This window comes from Morone saxatilis, unplaced genomic scaffold, assembly GCF_004916995.1.
Source record: "Morone saxatilis isolate NCDOM2014 unplaced genomic scaffold, NCSU_SB_2.0 Contig11, whole genome shotgun sequence".
Lineage (NCBI taxonomy): Eukaryota > Metazoa > Chordata > Actinopteri > Moronidae > Morone > Morone saxatilis.
The window spans coordinates 15,468,756-15,489,517 of record NW_023339663.1 but is presented as its reverse complement, the minus strand read 5'-3'; the positions used below and the strand labels follow the sequence as shown (position 1 = coordinate 15,489,517).

The 20,762-nt window shown below is 39.0% G+C and overlaps 3 protein-coding genes across 10 annotated transcripts in view; 1 reads left to right on the top strand and 2 right to left on the bottom strand.

The window, feature by feature from the left end:
• tex9 (testis expressed 9) overlaps positions 1–4,013 on the top strand; it is a 6,444-nt gene extending 2,431 nt beyond the window's left edge. For 6 of the 7 annotated variants that reach the window (XM_035652091.1, XM_035652090.1, XM_035652094.1 and 3 more), the window contains 11 exons: positions 499–629; positions 889–952; positions 1,040–1,116; positions 1,313–1,358; positions 1,453–1,535; positions 1,668–1,831; positions 1,936–2,027; positions 2,343–2,516; positions 2,620–2,754; positions 3,630–3,764; positions 3,850–4,012. In XM_035652091.1, coding sequence (XP_035507984.1) covers positions 499–629; positions 889–952; positions 1,040–1,116; positions 1,313–1,358; positions 1,453–1,535; positions 1,668–1,831; positions 1,936–2,027; positions 2,343–2,516; positions 2,620–2,754; positions 3,630–3,764; positions 3,850–3,927 — 1,179 coding nt within the window. In that variant the 3' untranslated portion in view covers positions 3,928–4,012. Of the gene's footprint in view, positions 1–498; positions 630–888; positions 953–1,039; positions 1,117–1,312; positions 1,359–1,452; positions 1,536–1,667; positions 1,832–1,935; positions 2,028–2,342; positions 2,517–2,619; positions 2,755–3,629; positions 3,765–3,849 lie in introns of all 7 variants that reach the window. The other variant, XM_035652087.1, reaches the window with a different exon arrangement.
• A 28-nt stretch (positions 4,014–4,041) lies between these two features.
• Positions 4,042–7,882, bottom strand: mns1 (meiosis-specific nuclear structural 1). Its single transcript, XM_035652095.1, has 10 exons — positions 7,710–7,882; positions 7,378–7,587; positions 6,561–6,688; positions 6,298–6,400; positions 5,830–6,059; positions 5,406–5,622; positions 5,216–5,323; positions 4,823–5,080; positions 4,419–4,544; positions 4,042–4,318 (listed from the first exon to the last, which is right to left on the bottom strand). The coding sequence occupies exons 1-10, from the start codon at positions 7,710–7,712 to the stop codon at positions 4,208–4,210; spliced, it is 1,494 nt and encodes a 497-aa protein (XP_035507988.1). The 5' UTR covers positions 7,713–7,882; the 3' UTR covers positions 4,042–4,207.
• A 402-nt stretch (positions 7,883–8,284) lies between these two features.
• On the bottom strand, positions 8,285–20,257 carry znf280d (zinc finger protein 280D). 2 transcript variants are annotated; one of them, XM_035652107.1, is made up of 18 exons: positions 20,070–20,257; positions 18,913–19,037; positions 18,373–18,578; positions 18,181–18,280; positions 17,850–18,059; positions 17,685–17,759; positions 17,449–17,555; positions 16,921–17,108; positions 13,996–14,153; positions 13,808–13,908; positions 13,555–13,701; positions 12,970–13,104; positions 12,612–12,847; positions 11,208–11,348; positions 11,041–11,109; positions 10,833–10,948; positions 10,724–10,745; positions 8,285–10,200 (listed from the first exon to the last, which is right to left on the bottom strand). In XM_035652107.1, exons 2-18 carry the CDS (start codon positions 19,028–19,030, stop codon positions 9,816–9,818), a joined length of 2,514 nt encoding a protein of 837 aa, XP_035508000.1. In that variant the 5' UTR covers positions 19,031–19,037; positions 20,070–20,257; the 3' UTR covers positions 8,285–9,815. The 2 variants fall into 2 exon arrangements, with proteins under 2 accessions (XP_035508000.1, XP_035508001.1); XM_035652108.1 differs by lacking the exon at positions 10,724–10,745 and having other exon boundaries at positions 10,017–10,200.
• Between the last annotated feature and the right edge of the window lie 505 nt (positions 20,258–20,762).

The following is a 20,762-nucleotide window of genomic DNA, read 5'->3' as shown; positions in this document are numbered from 1 at the left end:
TGTCCTTATACAGTTTATCACTAGACAGAATCATTTCCTCTGTACACACGTGTCCCAGCATGGTGCTCTTTATGGAGGTACCATTTGTAAAGGGGTTAATGAGAAAGACCCTCACTGTTGGACCACTTCTCCTCCTGTATGACTGCAGGGGTAAACTATTGTGTACTGGGACTGATACTGGCTCTTTAAGGCTAATAACAAACACAAGAGTGAGATCTGATTATGATATATAGGCTGATAGTGCTTTTCTAACTTAAATACACAACCAAACATCCTTTAAATTAGATTTTTAAAGAACTGTAACCAAGGTGAGAGGAACATTTTATAGTTTAAAAATACACATGTGAGCGCTCTCTGGTGGACGAACTGACTGTACTGCAGTCTGTTGGTATTGTTAACTTATATGTTGGAGAAACAAGGTGAAATACAAATGAATTGATATTGTATCTACAGTAATGTCATTAAATGTTATAAAGTCTACTGCTCTGTCTTGTTTAGCCGAAGAAACGCCCTTCTTCTAGCAGTAAGGCTGAGAGGTCCCAGAGGGATGACGTAAGACAGCAGGTAAAATCTGCCTCTGGTCCAACAAAGCGCACAGATGACCTTCTTGCTAAAGAAGAACAATACAAGTAAGACTGCCTGTCCCGATATTTGTTTGTTGGCTCTGCTTTGACTGAATTTGTATGAATGTATGTATGAGGTCTTCAGATCACCCTTCTAATTCATTTTAAGTTTATTATTTTTTAATGAGTAGAACTCGATTGAACTCCTTCAGCTTTTCCTCCTACGTAAAGTGATTGATTGTAAATGACAAAACTGGATGTATTGTATTTCTTGCAGCATATAAATCCTTGTTAATGTTATCTTTCTCACTTGTGTTTCCTCCAGACTCTTAAATGCGGAGCTGGAAGCCAAAACTGCAGAGCTAGTAAGACAGACAGAGCAACTCATGGTAAGTTATCAACATTTTCAACATCAGTTAGTTGAAGAATAACACATTATATTTAGTTGTTATTGATTAAAGACTTTTTAATTGTAGAGAGAACAAAGTGAAGTTCTGTCAAAACCCTTATCCGCCCTCCTGCTCACCGACATTGAGGATGAAGAGGATTCAAGGTAATAAATATCTGATTAATTTTCTCTTCATCACTGCAGGAGTCCACATTTATTCCAGTGGAACACTTCAGACTCCACACAGGAATCCAAATATTCATCGTTAATTAAAACAGTGCAAGAGAAAGAACTTAATCAACAAAAATTATCCATTTCTTTTTTTTTTATTGATGTAATTGATCCATCTGTTCACCTCCAGGATAATAAAGCCTCATCAGTGCGCTGTGCAGGCGCCCGGTGCGAAGGTATCAGTTCAGAATATTCATTTGTTGTTGTTGCGTTGCTCAACAGACACTCGTTTACAGTCCTGAGGTACAGTTTCTGTTTGCCATCTCTTAGGTGGTGACCAAAAAAAGGGTCACATTAACATCACAAAACATGGGTGCAGGAAAACACGGAAAAGAGCCTCGCAGTAAAACACCGTGAGTTTGATTGTATCTCATTATTTAGAGCCACGCATGTTTATCTATAAGGAAACAAGTGTAGGTCACACATTTCAATAAATTTATTCTACATTAACGTTCTGTTTTTTCATGTTGTTTGCTTGATTTCAGAACCCCGACAGTGTCTCATGTGGATAATTCAGCAGCTGTAGAAGACTCGACTGACTTTTTCCTGGCAAAGACGATCCGTAGCATGGAGGAGAAGATGAACGACACTGTGACTCATGAAAGTGTTGTGGATGATGTGTCTTACGCTGGAGACAACGTAGGATCAGGTAATGTTTATGCAACTTTTGGAACCCCAGTTATATTCATTCATTTTATTATCATTAAATTCTTTATTATTATTATCATTTTAATAATGCTCTGGTCCATTAAGGCATTTCAGATGCTCAAATACGCGTTCTGAAGGCAAAACTACGGATTATGCAAGAGGAACTGGATCAACTCTCATGTGAATATTACAAGAAGGTAAAGCTTGTAGATAAACAGAGATTCAAACAGAACTGTTGTTGTCCCTCCATATCAGCAGAGGGAGACAGAGCTTCAGCTTAAACATGCAATGATGGAAAAAGAGAAACACCTGACACACGTCTGTTAGTGAAAAGTGTTTAAATAATCATCATATTCCCATAAAGTCTCAATTTATAGGGCCCCCTAGCACATCAGAATATGAAACACTGGTGGTTGCATTATTGTTTTTTAATCATCATTCTTTCTAATAGATGACTTTAAACTAAAATATCGAAGACGCCGTCTATAGATTACATTGTATTTGTGTTGCAGGATGATGAAAACGCCAAGCTTTGTGCAAAAATTAAGGAGCTTGAGGAAGATCGAGCCAGGCTGCAGAAAACAACAGGCATCCAGCAAACACAGATTGAGAAGCACAGAGCTTTAGCGGAGGAGTCGGGCAAAAAATGTGAAGGCCTTCAGCTGCAAGTGTCTGCTTTACACAAGGTCTGAGCATTGATCTCGTCTGACATAAGACTGCAAAATATGCTGTATATTACATTGTATGAACTGCTCATGCGTGTTTACCTCCTGGATGTGCTCCATGTAGGAAATAGAAAACCTGAACAGATCCCAGAAACAAGCAGCAGGTGTCCACGGCACCGTGGAGGTTCGTCTGAACAGAGCCTTGGAGGAAGGGGAGAAGTTAAAGACTCAACTGAACAAGATGAAACAGATGAACAAGGTCAGCAAATTATAGTCCTGGTTTTATTAATGTAATGATTCAAATGTGATGTTTTTTATCACGTTACAGATTAGCGTATTTAAAGATGCTCATATTCATGTTGTATCATGATTGTAGCAAAATATTTTTGACTAGATAATGATTTATCTTAACTGTACGTTAAACGTGTACATAAAACAGGAAATCACTAAATTGAACCAAACCAGCAAAAAAAAAAGCTTATATGTGGTGATGTCATTCTTTGCTACATTTCCTTTCTGTCAAAAATGTAAACGCTTGTACGTGCTTGGATTCACTATTTAGTCCTTTAAACATGGTTCTTATTTTAAATTTGATGTAAAACATTTGAAATGTAGTTTAAACAGACTTTCACTGCAGGAATCACCTGTACAATCTTAATAAAATCCAGTGTACTTTTATAATAATTTAAAATGATACTGAGATTTGAAAAGCATATGTGCAGTCATACAAATATAAATTAGACGTAATGATTAAAACTTGGAGATAAAAGGACGATACTTATAACAATCACAAAGAATTGAGTCTTTATTTGAGAATAAACATTCTACTTGTAGAAGTCATAGCAGCTAAATGTGTTACAGGGTCTTTGAACTAATTTTAAAGCCATGTAGTTATGATTGTCTTAGTATAGCAGTTTTTGAAGTAAGATCATGTAAGACCATCCTAAACAAAAGATAATGCCCTTTTAATAGATAAAAGATTGACTACAGTGACATTAAAAACAAAGAGCTCAATAACTTCGTCATAAAGTTACATAAAGCAACAACTACAACTGAATTTCAACATGTTTTGACCTTAAGCTTCACAAATCTAAGGTTCTTCTAATTCCAGTCTTTTAAATTCTTTTGAATAAGGACAAGAAAAGCGAGGAACATCAGAGCAAAGAAAATCTTATTGCTGAAAACAAAATGCTAAAAAAACAGAAAGCAGAGCTAATCGTGGGTTTCAAGAAACAGCTCAAACTGATCGACGTCCTCAAAAGACAAAAGGTAAGTGTCTCTGCTGTACCCTGCTAACACACTCTCTCTTCAGAGGTTTTAATCAAAACATAAACTAACTTTTGTTTTTGTGCAGATGCATTTTGAAGCTGCCAAGCTGCTGTCGTTCACAGAAGACGAGTTCATGAAAGCTCTAGACTGGGGGAAGTCATAGACGAAGAGCCAAAGACATCAGTTAACTGAATCTGATCAGTACGACAATTAAAAAGTTTGAATTCAACATTTGTCTCCTAATTATTATCACATTTATCCACCAGACAACCTCAGATCTTTTCTGGAATGATTTTAATTAAGATAAGAACAGTCCTAATAAAACAATGTCTCTAATCATTGTGTTGTTACTGAATGCTAAACAAGTGCTATCACACCAAGAATACTACTTAGTTCACTGTAACCTTAAACTGACAACTAGCATGGTGTGCAACTCCAAACTTCTAATCATCGCCATCCCAGCCGTCTTCAGAGAAGATATCTGCTTGACGCGTTTTGAAGTTTTTTCTGAAGTCTTCATCAAAGTGCTCCAGGTCATCTTCACGGAGTAAGCCCTGCGAATGGAAACACTCATGGTCATACGGTTGTTTGACGTACAGCGGATACGAACAAGTGTCAAATGATTGGCGGTTCGTTCAGTACGCTGCCTCATACCTTTGGAAGATATCCAAGGAGTTTTGTTGCGTGACGTTTAAGAAGTCGCTGCCTCTCTTCCTCAACTATCTGTCTACGCAGCGCCTCCCTCTCCTGCTCAATCGCTCTTTCTTTAGCCTCCAGTTCCTTGAAGAGAGAGATCCGTGTTATTAACGAAGCAGATCGTTTAAAACTGGCATTACAATTAAAGATGATACAGCTGCACAGTGTATTATATTTGATCATGCTCCTCGAACACTTCCTGTGGTCAAAAACACATGAAACATCGAATATGATTGAGACCAAACTTGGCTACTGCTACATGTTTCCTTCCACAGTGCAGTATGAGCATTACAGCTTCTGACAGTAAAACTACACCAGCGTATTCTGGATGTAATTATGCACGCAGAGAGAGTGGTCTGTACCATTTCTGCCTCACGCTGCCGTCCTCTGTCTTCTATCAGTTTCTCCACCTCCCGTTTGTGCTCAAGTTGCTTCATGCGTCGTTTCTGGGCGTTCATCTGCTCTATACGATCGTCCTCTGCAAACTTAGCCATCATCATTTTCCTGAAGGCCTCCTCCTCCTCTTTCTCCGCCTGCCTCCGGATCTCTTTGAAAGCCATCTGCTCCTGGCAGGTCCGCTGCATCATCAGCCTCTGTCGGATTTTCTTCTCCATCTCTTCCTGTTAGAGGGGAGAAAAATATGAAGATAATTCCCACACAGGAATAGTAAACAGTGAATCTCCATCATTACTGTAATCTCAACTGTCATCTTTGTTATGGTCACTAAGCATGGATGTTTAAAAAGTGATACTTACAATTTCTCTCTGCCTGTTAGCCTCTTCTTGTTCTTCTAAATAAAGTTCCTCACGGATTCGCTCCATCTCTTCACGCTGCTGCTTCTCCTCTTCAATCTTGTCAGACAGCTAGAGCAGAAGAGAGAGGAGTGATTTCTTGAGCCAAATACAGGCGTGTCATTAAATGGGTAGAAAGAAAAGTTGTCTCAACTATTTTATGAAGATGCTCCTTTGCTTCTTCTCTCTCTCTGATCTTAGCCATTCTGGTCTCCTCCATGTGCTCTTGTTGGCTCGCAAACTCCTTGATGCGTCTGTTCTCGGCCTCGATCTTTTCTTGCTCCATGCGTCTCCACTCGGCCTGCTGTCTCTTGAACTCTTCAATGTGCTGCTGAGTGGCTCTGACTTTCTCCAGTTTCAGCTGTCTCTCCCTTCAAGAAAACATTTCATTTCAATAAATCCATCATACTACCAGAGACTTAGCGGGTGCTAGTAGACGCTTTATTTGAAATTCAGTACTGAGACAATTTTAAATCCACAGCATCCAAGTCAAGCTTTTGCTCACACAATATTTTATGTTGTACTTGTATGGATTGTGCAATCATGTTAAAGAGTGTAAGAGTGAATAATGGACTCACATCTGATCCTCTTCATAAATCTTCCTGATAATCTCATCAACCAGGAGCTTCTCTTTGAGGAACTCCTTGTACGCCTCTTGTCTCTTGCGCTCCTGGTCCATCAGCTGCTGCTCCAGCTCTCTCTGATACTGCACCAGCTCCTCGTGGCGTTTCTGCTCCAGCCTCTGCTGCTCAGCGGCTGTTCGCTCGCGTTCACCCTTCATCTTGCGAGCAAAGTCTGCCTCCTCGCGCTAACGTCAGAGAAAAGAGATTCAGAGTACATAGCCTGTGGGCTTCATTTCAGAAAACTTTGGTATTAACAACCACTTGAGTTATAGTCTTAATTAAGGAGTTCAAAGCTCCTTATTAGGATGAATTCACTACTAAATGTGTAATTTTGAAATGTAAAATTAAAAAAAACACTTTCTTTTAGCAAAATCTTTCTTTATCTTTTTTTAAATGATTAAAATCATCGAAGCCAGTGCTCACCATTGTCTCAAACCTCGTAGCTTCCTGCTCAGCAATCTGTGCAGCTCTTTCCTTATTCAGATATGCAGACTTCAGCTTTGACTCCAACTCTCGTAGCTCCATGCTGAAAAGTATTTAAAGTGACTTTAAAAAATGACACAAGAGAGACTGAATAAAGAGACCAAAACTGAGAAAGACTACACAAAAGTGTTGCATTAGTATTTGTATTTGTATAGCGGCCCAGAATATACAGTACATCAAGGTAATGAGGTAAGTGTGCGTACCTGTTCTCTTTAATATACTGCCTCATTTTCTCTTCTCTTTGCGTCTCATAGTTGATGCGGGCCAGCTCTTTCGCCATTCTCTCCTCTTGTTCAAGTTGCTTTTCTCTGTTTATTCTCTCTTCCTCTGCCTTCAAGTCAAAGTAAATTATGATTATGTACATATGAGTGTAGGTAGGTTACAGTTAATACCTTCATGATACAGTGTAGTGTACACCAATGGGCGGTGGCGTATTGCTCATCAAAACAGCTTCCTTACAATTCCTCCATGTTACCTATAAAATTAGGAATACAAAAGACAAATTCACCTTATTCCAACAAATGAACTGTTTTTTTCCCCAGCAAAAATTAATTAGTTCAGTCTGATTATCTGACCATAAAGTTTTAGTCTAAAAAACAATTAATTTTACCAGTAAATGTTGCATTTCTGTAGTGAATTAGCACAGTAATAACAGGTTCAATACAAAGTTATTAATTAACCTTAAAAATAAGTGCAAGGAAGTCTGTTTAACAATTATATTAATTTCCTCTTAAATAATATTTGAATAACCCCTTTCATCTACTACTACCTTATTTCTTTGCCCTACAATTATTCATTCATATTTTACCTAGTTTAAATGTATGCACATATCTAAATATGGGGTTGTTTTTATCCTTTACGCTACTGTTACTTTAAACGTTTTTATCCACATTTGTTTGCCATTTTATTGCACTTATCATGAATTCCTGTACTAAATAAAGACAATGGACTTCTGCTGGAAACACAATTGAGAGACCTGTTAACCGTGTCTAACACCCCTCCCACTACAGAAACCTCTACCTTCATCAGAGCGCTCTCCATCTCTCTCTCCCTCAGCTCCTCCTGCACCTGCCGCAGGTGTCTCCTCCTCTCGGAGCTCTCCTGGCCCCGCACACTGGCCTGCAGCTGCCGCTCTCTGTCCACACGCCGGAGCTCCTGCTGCCTGTGCTGCTCCTGACTCTGCCGCTGAGACATCAACCTCTGCTGCTGGTTGTACGTCCAGTTACGACTCTGTCCCAGTGAAAGAGGCGCAGAGAAAACAAAGAAACAAACAAACAAACCAACTTAGCTGCTCTGTTTGTAGCAGTCAAGCTAACGTGAACTGTAACTTCAGTGCGGGAACGAGGCTTTACCATGTTTGCGGTGCTTTTCGTCGATTCCCGCCTTCTTGACTTAACTCCTCGTAGCTTTCTAGTTACTGGTCAACTTAGGTTTAATTAACTTCAAATGAGCGTATTTGCGCAGTGACCTGGGTGTCGCTGGGTTCCCTCGGTTGTTTGGCGTTTCGTTGTCCTGGGAACGCCGCGTCTCCCTCCGCTCAGCCAATAGAAATGAGCGATGGCAATGACGTCAGGTCCGGGAAACTCAAAACGAGTCTCGTTCACATTTCAACGTCACGTCATGATTATTGACGATCGATTAATGTATAATGTGAAGAATGACCGTATAAGTGGAAGTAATTCTTAATAGGTTCATTTTGCTCATATCAAGTCAAATGAAGTCTTCTTTTTTAAACTTTGCAATAATTAATTAATCAAAAATCAGAAACAAACAAAAATGCCAATGTGTTTTAAGCTGTATTTTTATGTTGCATGTGCACATTATTAACGTTGAATCCCAGTGCAGTGAGTTGTTTATCCTATGGCAATGGTTTGACCAAATTTGAAATAGAAAGAAAAAAGAAAAATAACACCAAAAGACTCAAACCTCTCGTAGTAAAGTTTTATTTACATAAACAAAAGAACACTGATTCAAACCCAGTAGTTTATAGATTTTCGAGGAAAATGTGGTCCTAAGGGGAGCACAATATTTTTAGAGGAATGTTTTCAAAACAGACTCAGGTGGTTACATTTACAGTAGACATAGAAGCATTTACAGACTTGCTCTACACATACTGTATAATACAAGTGAAATCCCTTTTAAAAACCTTTGAAATAAACAGACATTTGATATATTTAAGTCACACAAGGTAAACAAATTGCATTGTATAAAACATCCCCAGAACTACAGGGAATTAGCTTCTTTTTTTTTTCCAACCCTAAATGCAAAAAAAAAAAAAGGCAGCTCAATCAACCAGAAGCTGAGACATAAAAATTGTTTGACAGATTTCATCAAGCTGGAGTGTTGTGCTGAGCGAGTACCTCTGCCTACAGTAACGTACAGATTTCTTTTATAAGCTGGTACATGTACCACAAAAGTTAAAGTATGAATAAAATCTACGTGAGTACAGGGGAATACATATTACTTGATTCACTTCTCAAATAGTTGTAGCCATTTTCCCCTACCACTGCCTTATTTTTCTGTTTTATCCAAGCCACAAGTTTCACTAAGCTGACACCCTTTTTCTTAGGGAATCAAATATTACACTAGTATTTTCTATACATGTATTAATGTATTTTTTTAGTGGTTTAAAGCATCTTTCTCAAGAGTGTTAGGATCCATGTTACTGTGTCTGGGATGTTCAAAACCAGCTGGTAACAGTATACCTGTACATCATTTATTTCTGCCACAAACCATTTCAGTGATAATGTTTTTGGGTCAGCGACCTTACATTCAATATAATTGGAAGAAACAAACAAGAAGATAAAATATGATGTTGGTGACTTAAAAAGCTAAACGAGCATCTGAACTAAAATCAAGATACCAGTGCAAAATAATCTCAGATGGAAATGAGACTCAAACTGCTCCAACAAAATGACAGTTTGTCAGTATGTGTGGATCCTATATGGATCAGGAGCAGAGCCAAATACTGTCCTCTTTATGGCAGATGGGAGTTCCTGAAGGACATCAACCAGTTTGTGAAGCTTTTAAGAAACACAAAATGAGCTCTAATGATTTAAGGCCAGTCAACAACCGACACTGAGCGGTCTGGAATCTGTCAGTGTGCAGAATAATGATTTCTGATGTTTAAATGTAAGACTATGCACATTCTTTTAACTATATAGATTATGGGGCAAAAGGGTGGACGTATTTGTATTTATAAATACAAATATAATTTACATTTATTTGGGTAATGGAGGTTTGACAGAAGAGTATTTTTTGTTTGTTGTTGGTTTGCCGAACACATGATTCTTCGGGGGATTTATAGGAAATACCAGCAGCCAAAGCAACATTACCATATGTTCAATATTTGTAAAGGAAACAATGCCGAGGTATGGCTGGCGATGCAATTACTTTTAAACTTTTAAACTGTGCAGTCTCCACGTGTGTCATGTGCATTTTTCAGCTGATGCACAGGTTCACTCTGATTTAGTTTGCTGTTCTCTGGTCTCATCCTCTGGGACAATCTCTGAGACAGGGAGCGTCTCTTTGACCTCGAGGCTCTCTGAGTTACCAACTGACTCGTCACAGAGATCTAATCCCCCATCTGATGTACAGGAAGACGATGAAGTGGGCTTTGATTCATCTTGAGAAGAACCTGAAATGACACGTGTTTCTGTGGAACCCTTTTCCTGATCACCTGCTGGTAACATCAGCTCCAACTCTGGCTGCTCGACAGTGGCGGGAGTAATTCTTTGAGATGTGACACATTCAGTTACTTTCAAGTCCTTTTCCTTTGGTCTTTGAGCGGGTGCTGTTGTCAAGAAGTACAAGACTTTTGGTGGCTGCTCCAAGATGAGTTGCCTACACGAAAAGGAAGAAGACATCGTTGTAAAAGCGTTCTTTAGATGCAGCCTCTCTCAATACGCTCTTGGTTAGCCGAACAGACTGCTACCAAACAATATTAAACAAAGATACGAAGAGACTTTGGCATGAAAGCCAATGTGGGTTGTTGTTCATAGCCTGGCTCTTGTGCTGTGTAGGAGGCTGCTGTCTGACTGTTAGTGTGACCGTCTACAGCACTGATGTTACAGATATGGTGAAACAATTTGATTGGCTGTATAAAAACAAGTTCTGCATCTACTTTAATAAGGAACTAGAGATGTTCCAACTGGTTAATGTAAAAAATAGGGGGCGCCATTATGGAACCAAAAATGAATTAAAAAAAATAAAAAAAAACAATAAAAAAAAAACCATGCAATTTAATTTCAGCTGGACTTAATTAATAAATGTTGGTATCGGTAATGGTATTCTAAATTGTCAAGTGTTTATTATAGATTAAGAAATTAACGAGAGGCATGTAATGGGGGTAGTAGTTTCTACTCACACTCGATCTTTGGCTTTCATATCTGCTGGGTTAAAAACAAGACACAGCCTTGAAAACTTGAAACACAAAGTACTGGCCATGACTCGGTACTAGCAGAAAAGGAACAAACCTTTCTCCTGAATGACTTTGCATATGTGACTTGGTCTATCAGTTAAATGTTTGGTCATCAGGTCGCCTCCTGATGCGTCCACGAGGAGGTCACAGTTGAGACACACGAGGGTAAATCTGGAGAGAAATATATAAATCCTTTTGTTCGGCTTCAAAAAGAAAACATTCTGTATTTAATGTGCAAAACACAATTCATGAAGTGTACGTACTTTAATGCAGATGGATTTTTCTTATGATCCATTTTCAGAAATCTGTTTTTGGTTATGGTACTATGAAATCTAAAAGAGGCCAAAGAAAGATTAGTCACAGGATTTGTCAGATAAACACACATAAAATAAATGCTTCAAATACAAAGTAAATTCAAATTGATACAGACCTTATCATATGATTCCCAATGGAGACTTTGCAACTTGTGCGATATTTGCACGCGCCACAATTTGAAACCATTGGGAAATGAGAAAAGAAGTCGTCAACTTGTGAGTTGCACTCGATGCACGTGTACTGCCCTCCACTTACGCTGGAAATTGAAGAAAAGGAGCAAAAAAAACCAAAGCGTTAGAGATTGAGATTCAAACAAGATTCTTTTCTTCATGAGTCAGGTCAGATTATAAAATACTGCAGATATCTTTAAATGATTTGAATCGTTGATGTTAGGATGTCTTTTATTTTAACTAACACTATTGATTATTGCAGATGCATGAATCCAAAATCATTTACCTTTGTTAATTGTCTACATGTTCCTAATTTGATTCTACTAGTTTGAACTCTTCTGTTACACCACTACATTATCTTGTGTCTCATCTGCTTAAAAGCCCATTTTATGTGACTAAAGCCATCATATTGTTTTTGATTACTGAGCCCAATTAGCCAAATATCACACTCATTAAAAAAATAAATTCCACTCTATCTGCTACACACCTCATTATTTTTAGCCAGCCTAATGAAGAGTGTCTGGAAAATTAATTGAAAAGACAATTAGCTACTTTGTATATTGCTCGGCTTTAATAACATCTATTAATTTGCTCCCATCCTGTCGTGGATACCCAGAAGGTAGGGGTCTATGGTAGTGGCTGGGGGATCCTGAATGATACAGTGGGGCCAAAGCTGGACATGCAGAGGATTACTGTTTATTGTTTTTGTTTTTTTGGGGGGGGGCCCAGTTTTTCCAGGCACATGCATGCTCAAGAGCAAATTCCTTTAATTAAAATAAAGGACATCAACACTGCAAATATTTTCATCTGAACAATAAAGCCATTTTTAAGTAGTCTTAACATTTAAGTTATAACATCCATTCTACTGCCATTTATTGATTACCCATTAAAATTAACTTCTTAAAGAGTACTCCACCGAATCAGCTAACAGATATCGTCGTATTGTTTCAACACATTCTTCTTCCTTGTCAAAACATGGCGCCTACATTACCCACAATGCTCGTTAACTGCTGAGAGTTTGGTTAGAAATTCCACTGTGTTAAGATAGTAGCAGCTAACGTAGCCTCGAGCTGTCAGCCTCAAGCAGAGATGAGCAGCGAGCAACAGATCTGGTAAACTCACTTCTTCCTAATTCCACACCCCCACGTTTTTTCATGTGCCACAGTACTGCCCAAGATCATAAACAGACTCTGATGCATAAAATCAGTGGAGCTCCCCTTTACAAAAAGCTTTGTTGCGTTTTAACTGCTGAACAAATTATCAGTCAGGAATAGCAAATAATGATGAAAATGAGTTATTGCTGTATTATTTCTGACTGCAGTGTGATGATGTGATGATCAATTAAAAACCTGAGATTCCTGAGCGCCAGATTGTGCTTGCTAGTACGGCCATTTTGCTTCTTGCTCTGCGTCGTCTTGGCTTTTCCCGCACCTCCAGAGACGTTTGATTTAGACTTGGATATACTGACTGGAGGTTTGGTTTGCTGACTGAAACTTAGTGTTTCTGGACTGACAATGAAGCCAGCTCGATCAGGGGATGTGGGCAATGTGGGTGCCTTTCCTGTGAGGGAAGCTCGAATGGTCACCTGGGAGGAGAACACAACATTGCATTGATGCTGAATTAGATTGGTATAAATCTAATAATTCAAACTTAAAAGGTCTGAAATAAATGTATTCATGAACTGGTCTTTTTACGACAGGGTCAGACCTTTGTTCCCGGAGGAAGGCCCTCCAAGGCTCGAGGTTTTCTGAAAGTCTTGTGGACGTGAGTTTTGTGCTCCACTTTCTCCTTGTAGGTGAGGAAATTCAGCCTGCACTTTCCACAACGATGGATCCCTTTTTTCTGTAATAGGAAAAACACCACGACGTAGAAAAAAAGAGAAACAAGATTAATAAGTGGTGCGACTACAGGCTAATAGCTGAGATGTTTCATTTGGATTCACTGAAAGAATATAACGAGTATGAAAGAAACTACTTTCATAGCTATTAATAGAACAGCAATTAATTTTGTTTGCTTCCGACTCTACCATGTTTATTGCTCCTTTAGGGCAGATGAAGAGAACCAGGTTTTATTGTCAGCCTTTTATGTATTACAGTAAGGTGCTCTGCAGACAACCAAATCAATCTAACCTTTGAGTTGGAGCAAATAGTACAAACCAAAACAGAGTTCCAACTCTTGCAAATATTCTTTTTACCATCTTAAGAATTTAAAGAATCAGTAAACCATTAAAAAAAGGCTTTTAGAAAGTCTTTACAAGCTTTACAACAGACAAGATGTAATGCAGCAACGTACCTGATGTTTCATGTAGTGTTGCATGTACATATGAGTACTTCTAAGAACTTTGAGGCAGAATGGACAGAGAAGGTCTTTTGTGTTTTCGTGGACATTTCGGAAATGTGTCTCCACATCTGAGAAGAAAGAGGACCTATAATTGCAGACCTGTGGAATCAGTGAAACAGAATTTCAGTATCAGTGAATGTTTTCCTTGAAACATCAAACAAAAAAAAACAAAAAAAAAAACACAGCTCAGTATGAAGTGACAGACCTGGCACACGTAAGGCATTTCCCCGGGCTTGTGGTTGTCCTTCATGTGCTCCAGGAGAACCTGCTCCGACTCAAACGCCAGCTCACAAATCTTACAATTGGCTGAAAAAGGAAAGTAAATAAAATTAACAAAAGACAACCCAGTGTTTGACCAACCTGTCACGTCAGATTGAGCAGATTATATCATACTTGAGGATTCGATCGGGCTGTGAGCGCTCTCGATGTGGCACTGCAGCTGGAATGGAGTCATGTACTGTCTGTAACAATGCTGGCACGTTGTGTGGCTCTCCCAGCTCTCACTGTTCTGCTTTTCCAACTCCAGGTGGTGCTTCATATGGTTCATGAACCTGCATGAGAGGACACACACAAAAATGTTACTCAACTCTTTAATAGTAGGAACCCATGAAGGATCAGCCTTTGGTTAGGTTATTCAGTCTGTGACACATACAGGTTTACTTATGTATATTAACAGAGGTATTTTTATTATGTGGTGGCTCTTTTACAAGCACGCAGCAGGTAAATCAAGTTTTGTTTTCGATAGGCAACGTCATTAATACCCTGTGGTAGTGACTTGTGTTTCTTGGGCGACTTTATAATACATACTGCTGACCAAAGTAACAGAGCAGACACATACAGCCTGTATGATACATGGAGAGAGGAGCAGAAAGAGGCGGGGCAGCCGGTGTGTGTGAGACAGAGGTGTAGGTATGTGCGTGGGCAAAGATAAGGGGAAAAGCTAGTGCACAAAGTATTTGCGAGTAAACAATAAAAGAATAAAATAAGGTGGAGAATTAACTAGAATTAAAAAAGTGATACAAGAAATGAATTATAGAAATAGAAATATACCCTCCACAGTTCTGTTGAAACACTGTTAAGCTCTAAGCTGCTCCCAATAACCAAAAACAGGCTGTAGTTTAAGTTGTGTCATGTTAAAAATGTTGCCTGTTAATACACAGTTGTCAATTAGTACTCAATGAATTTTAATACTTAATATACAAAGTTGTTAAGAATAGTACATAATATTAATATCTAAATAACGCTACAATATAAACATAGACCTTTAAATAGACTCAGTGATTATCGGTATCGGCCAATACTGCTTCTAGTGATCATTAATCAGCCTCAAAAACCTTGAGTGAGGCACCCTTTGAACAGCCAATCAAAATGTGTTAATGTGCTACATCATCTGTAAACNNAATTAGTATCGATGGCCAAAGCAGGAAAGACCCACAACCTGGACCCAGGTTGTGTAAGCAAAGCAGTAAAACAGTCTGATGAGTTGCCTCTCCCCATTTTCCCCACACACTAAATAATCGGCCTGATCGGTCAGGCTATCAATAATCTAGATTCTAGATAGATCCTTTTTGCATTTTTCACAGAAGTTCCTATGCTTGGAAAAGGAGGATGAGGAGAGCTGATTGCAGACTAGCCCCAATAGAGGCCACTATACCTACCACTGCCCTTTAAGATATTGAGATTAAACTAACCGATGTCGGGTAGATGGGGTGTTGGTTATGAGTCGAGGCCCATGTGAGCGTTGCATAAACCAGCCAAATGAAGTGCTCTCCTTGCACCTCACTTTCTAAGCATGTATAATGGCTGTTATAATATCAGCAATTACACAAAGATTTTTGTTTTACCCAATGATGAAGTGCTCTGCGGCTGCAACTAGCACCTCCACAGCTACCTGCCATTGCTGCCCTGACGAGGCACGGCCCATTTTTCAGCCTGCACATTCTGCTGCCTCAGCTCCCCTAATAGAAATTTTTATGTGGATGAACTATGACCTTAACTGTGAGAGTGCGGTTGCAGTACAAATGTGTTTCCCCATTAAAAGCAGCTTACAGAAGCTTTTTTTGCAAGGTTCTGTAGCAAAGTTATTTAATCAAAGGAGCAGTTCTTACGCCACCTAAACTAGCAGTCATTTTTCATCTTTAGGCCCATGAGGGAAAACGGTCTGATACTGTCATCCATCTGAGGAGAAAACTGCAGTGAGGGCCGAGGAAGACGTCTGCGCTTTCTTTATTAGCAGTGGACAGATATCTTTTCGGCGAGTCCTTCAAGTCCCAGTCTGCACTTTGAGAGCTTATTAATTATTACATGTTTTTGACAGGACAATGTTTGGGTTTAAAACATCAGTTTCACACAAATATACACAAGCAATTAATCATAATAATAGATTCAACAAATCTAAGAAGACAAAGAACTACACCGTCAGCAGCGGCGGTGCAATGTTCAGGTCACCAAACGGTACCATTTGCACCTAAAGATTCAGTTAAAAAAACATTACAAGATGCAACCTTGACGGATCCCAACTGACACAAACGGCTGGTTATACATTGTTTGGATGGTTCATATCTACTGTTGGCTAAGGCTGCAACTAATGCTTGTTGCAAACTAATGATTTTATTGCTCATCATGATAAAAAAAAAAAAAAAACATATGTATATCGTAGTGAAGCTTGCTAACGTACAATCCTTGATCTCCTGTTGGATTTTAGAATTTCCACAAAGGGGGACCCTTCCTTAAGCCTGTCACCATTTGCCCATTGCATCCCCGACAAAAACAACAGTTAAACCAAATGTGTGGAAATACTTTAGATTTCAAACTAAAGAATGACAGGGAGATGAGGTTCCTATATGAGGTGTCCATATTTGTTTCTTAAGATCTTTGAGCAGATTTTGATGATTATCGAAATAATATTGTCAGTCACAATTACTTTAATTAATCGTGACATGAAATGTTCATATTGCCCCAACACCCAAAGATATTACATTTAAAACGATATAAAACAGAGAGAAGCATCCTCACGTTGGAGAAGCTTTGATTGGAGAATTTTAATTAATTGATTATGAAAATAGATTTAGATTACTTTTCTGTCAATCAACTAATAAATAAAACGTTGCAGCTCTGGTGAATCAGCAGACAGGAACTGGAACGCCAGAAGGATTGCTGCTTGGCCTCAAGGATGTTTGGCAGACAGTTAGAGGACAGGCAGCATTCAGAGCTGCACCAAGTGCTTGCTGTACTTTATCTTTTCTGCTGACATCATATATTTCGCAAGGAAAAACCATAACGTTATTTTACTGAGGGCAAGAAAACACATTATCATACCTGATGTTGTTCTTGAGAACTTTTAAACAGCTCTGGCACTTGAAAGTGGTGTTGGTCTTCTGCACCTCCTTCTTATTCCCATCTCCCTCAAACCAGCCGTAGTAGAAATCCGAGACCAGCATGATGCGCTTGTTTGCATTAATGTCCAGGGTTGACGGAGCTGTACTTTCCACATTTACACAGCAGCTCTGAAATAAAGTGATGTTTTACACGAATAAGACAACTTCATATTGATGTCTGATTTGTTAAAGCAAAGATTCAAACACATCAACATGTTTGTACATGGTAATAAACTGAATACAGGGGAAGAACGTAGGGATAAAATTACAAATGTATGAAGATTCAAGTAAATAAACAGGAAAATTTCAAGGCAAGTTAGAAAATAAATCATTTAGAAATAGACATGGATCTGATAATATCATGTAACTAACCATTTGGTTTTCGAATGTTTTTTTTTTTTTGTGTGGATACTTACCTAGCACATGCTAATTTCCACTGATGGACAATTTCCATAAGATTTTTACTCACCATCATATGACACCTCAGGGTCTCCGGCGTAACAAATTCTTCCTGACACTTTGGACATTTCTTCTTGAAGATGCCGTTTTCCACTGGGACTGCTAACTTTGTCGGCCCTACAGAGAAAGTTAGATGTTACAATTAGCAAGCTATTAAAAACACAAGAGGAACCAAGATTATGTTTGTTTACAGTAATGATATTACAAAACAGCATCAATAAAATTCCTCTAGTAATATAAACTTACCCAAATCAAGCTTTACTCTTTTTCCTGCATTGTCTATTTGCTGTGTTGCTAGTCCTCGTTTGAGTAAGATTTGATCTGTATGAAGAAAATACATTTACATTTTAGTTACAGACAGATAATGGTTTTTCAAGTTTGGTGACATAAGACTAAAACATTAAGAATTACCTCGGTTATTGCTATTGACCTTTACAGGCACAGAAAAGGTCTGAAGAGATTGTGAGTTGGTGCGGTTGGGCTGCGCTGAATACAGAGCGGGGGTCTGTACGTTAGACAACGTCACAATGTTGTTGCTGATTTGTTGCACCTGAGGCCTGTGTACAGCACCAGGTATTACTGTGGCTGGAGTGACATGCTGAAACAGCTGCTGCTGACCAGCTGAAAGACAGAACAGACTCTTCAGAGTAAGATCAAAACTACAAAAGCTTATTATTACACAAAATCACTGATGAGAGAGGAAAGATGTAATCCTCAGAGGTATAATCATACTTAGGTTTACCTGGTACGATTGTAAATGAAGTCCCAGGGGGGTACTGGGACCCCAGAGAGGCAATAAACTCACTGCTGTTTGCTAATTGTGGAGAAGTAACAATAAATCCCTGTTAAAAAAAAGAGAGACACAAATAAGACTAAACATGCATTTGTTCTAATTGCACATTATTTGCAAAACCTATTTCAATACCAACAATACCTGGTTATTGACAATAACAGGCTGCGGAGTCACTGTTGTCAGATTGGGTGCTGCAGTATTCACTGCATTTCCAGTGATACTCAATGGCAGCATTATCTGTGAGGAGCCAATGACCGGCTGAGGAGCAGGGCGCTTTATTTCTTGTTTTCCTGCGCTGTTCCTTACAGGAGGTGGAGGGTTAGGCTTTCCATCCTTTTGGTTATTAGCTGTGGGACCACACAAAAGGGCCAAAATAAGCACAAAAACATTTTGTCTTAACATGTAAGAAAACTTAAACTCTTAACAGAGATTATGTGCAACATGTTGGAAGACAAGAAAACAAAAAAGATATTTTTTTAAACAACTACAATAAAAATAATTTGATTATAAACAAACAATACTGAGCTAATTTTAAACTATTTAACCCTAAATATGAAACAGCAGAGGGTGATTCTAAACTGTCATATTGTGATGTTGCAATTTTTTACGCTTGTGGAGCCTAAAACATCAACAAAATGAATAAGGTGTTTAAAACATATTTTAAAACGTGGTATGACATACAGAGCACTCCAACGAAGATGGGCTCATCATCATCGTCATCTATCAATTGAACTTCAGGACCTTGTTTCTGCCATGGCTCCAGCTCCTCCTCAACACACTCCATAAAAAGTTCAGACATGGTGGAACTGGAACAGAAAAACACAACACTCAGTCGACATGAACATTTTTAAATACCACTACTGCAACTCAATGAATGAATGAATGACATGGACGCCGTCTGAATTAAATGTTACTTTGGTTTCAGGGTCCTGGCATTGTGCATGCTGGCTCACTGTCACAAAAATGAATGTTATTAGTAACACCTGTGCTTCTCCGACATCTCGTAACGTCTGCTGTGAAAAAGGGGCTTTGGCATTGTTCATCTTAGATTAGACAGTTTTGCTAAACAGTGAATACATGAGCCAGTGACACAATAACTACCTTTAAATGGACGCAGACACCAGGTTACTGAGAAAATCACATTACTGTATGAAATCTGAAGATGCATTTATATGCACTGTACTAAAGTGGTTACAGCAAAACCTGCATTTCTTGAGCCGAGGCTTGCATATCATCATATCTGAAGTGATATATGCAGCTGAATTGTTTTTTGTGGTTGAACATTTTAAAAGGTAAAAGCATCAAGCAAAATCAAATATTTCTTCTCACAAGCCCTGTTACCGTTTGCAAAGTGGTTTGCACATTATTTGTTGCTACCAATCTTCTTATTCAGGCCCAATGTGCAGATGTTACTTAAGGACTGGCTGCAGTGCATTTTCTTTCTGAGCAACAGATTTTCCCTTTGCATGAACACTTGTTCTTAAAGGGAAACGTTCAAATACACTTACTTGTTATATTATGTTATATTAAGTTATTAGCTCCTCGGTTCTTTTCAACAGCAAGGGAGCTAATGCTAACGAGCTAATGTTTATGACTTCCACTAAGGTCGCTGCAGTCTGCAACGGGGTAAAAAGACACACAAAGAAAGACTCAAACGCATTTTTATCTCCGCTTCATCCAGCCTTTACACCGCAAGAGCCAACGTTATCGATGAACGTATTGATCATGCACTGAGACTTTAGCTCGGCTCCGTTAGCATGTCGGATCCTCTGGGAGGTGATGTTGGGACAAAGACTGCACTCAGGACTTTACAGAGACGCTTTCAGGTTTCAGCCTACCTCTCTCACAGCCAGCCCCGAGCGTCAGGCAGGGCCGTGTACAGACACCAACTTCAGCTCAGTCCTTAATCTGAGGACAGCAGCGGGTTTATGAATTCACGCTCAGAGAGAGAGAAAATTAAAAAGCCCCAGTGTGTCGCTAGCTGCTGGCTGCTGGCGGCGGAAGTGCTTGGACTGTCTGGACCAATCAGAACACCGGACGCTTCTCTTCTTCTTCTTTTGACGGAAATGGGGTTTACGGCTCTTTGAAGGGAGTCGGATCTTTCAAAGAGCCGTTCAAAAGACTGGCTCATTTTTACATTTATTTATTTTTTAAGGGAAACCCATTTTATTTGGGGAATAACCACTGGGAGGAATGTTAGGGTAAGATTTGGATCCGAATCATTCAAACTTAGACAATATATATTATATCGGTGGGATGTCTAAGTTTGAATTATTTTGAAATATTGACTCAGATGATGTCAAGCTAAATTTGCATTTTAAATTGGCAGCCTCATGTACTCTGCTGCTCCTGCCCTTGTTGTGCAGGCTCTCCTCTCAGTGGAGGAGCTTGTGTGCATCATGTGTGCGTGACAGCGATGTAAAAAGAATCGTTCATGTTAAAGAGCCGTTCAATAGATTCGGTTCGTTCGTGAACGTCACAACTCTATCTTTTAATGACGCATTCTCTTCATCACTTCCTTTTTGTATTTG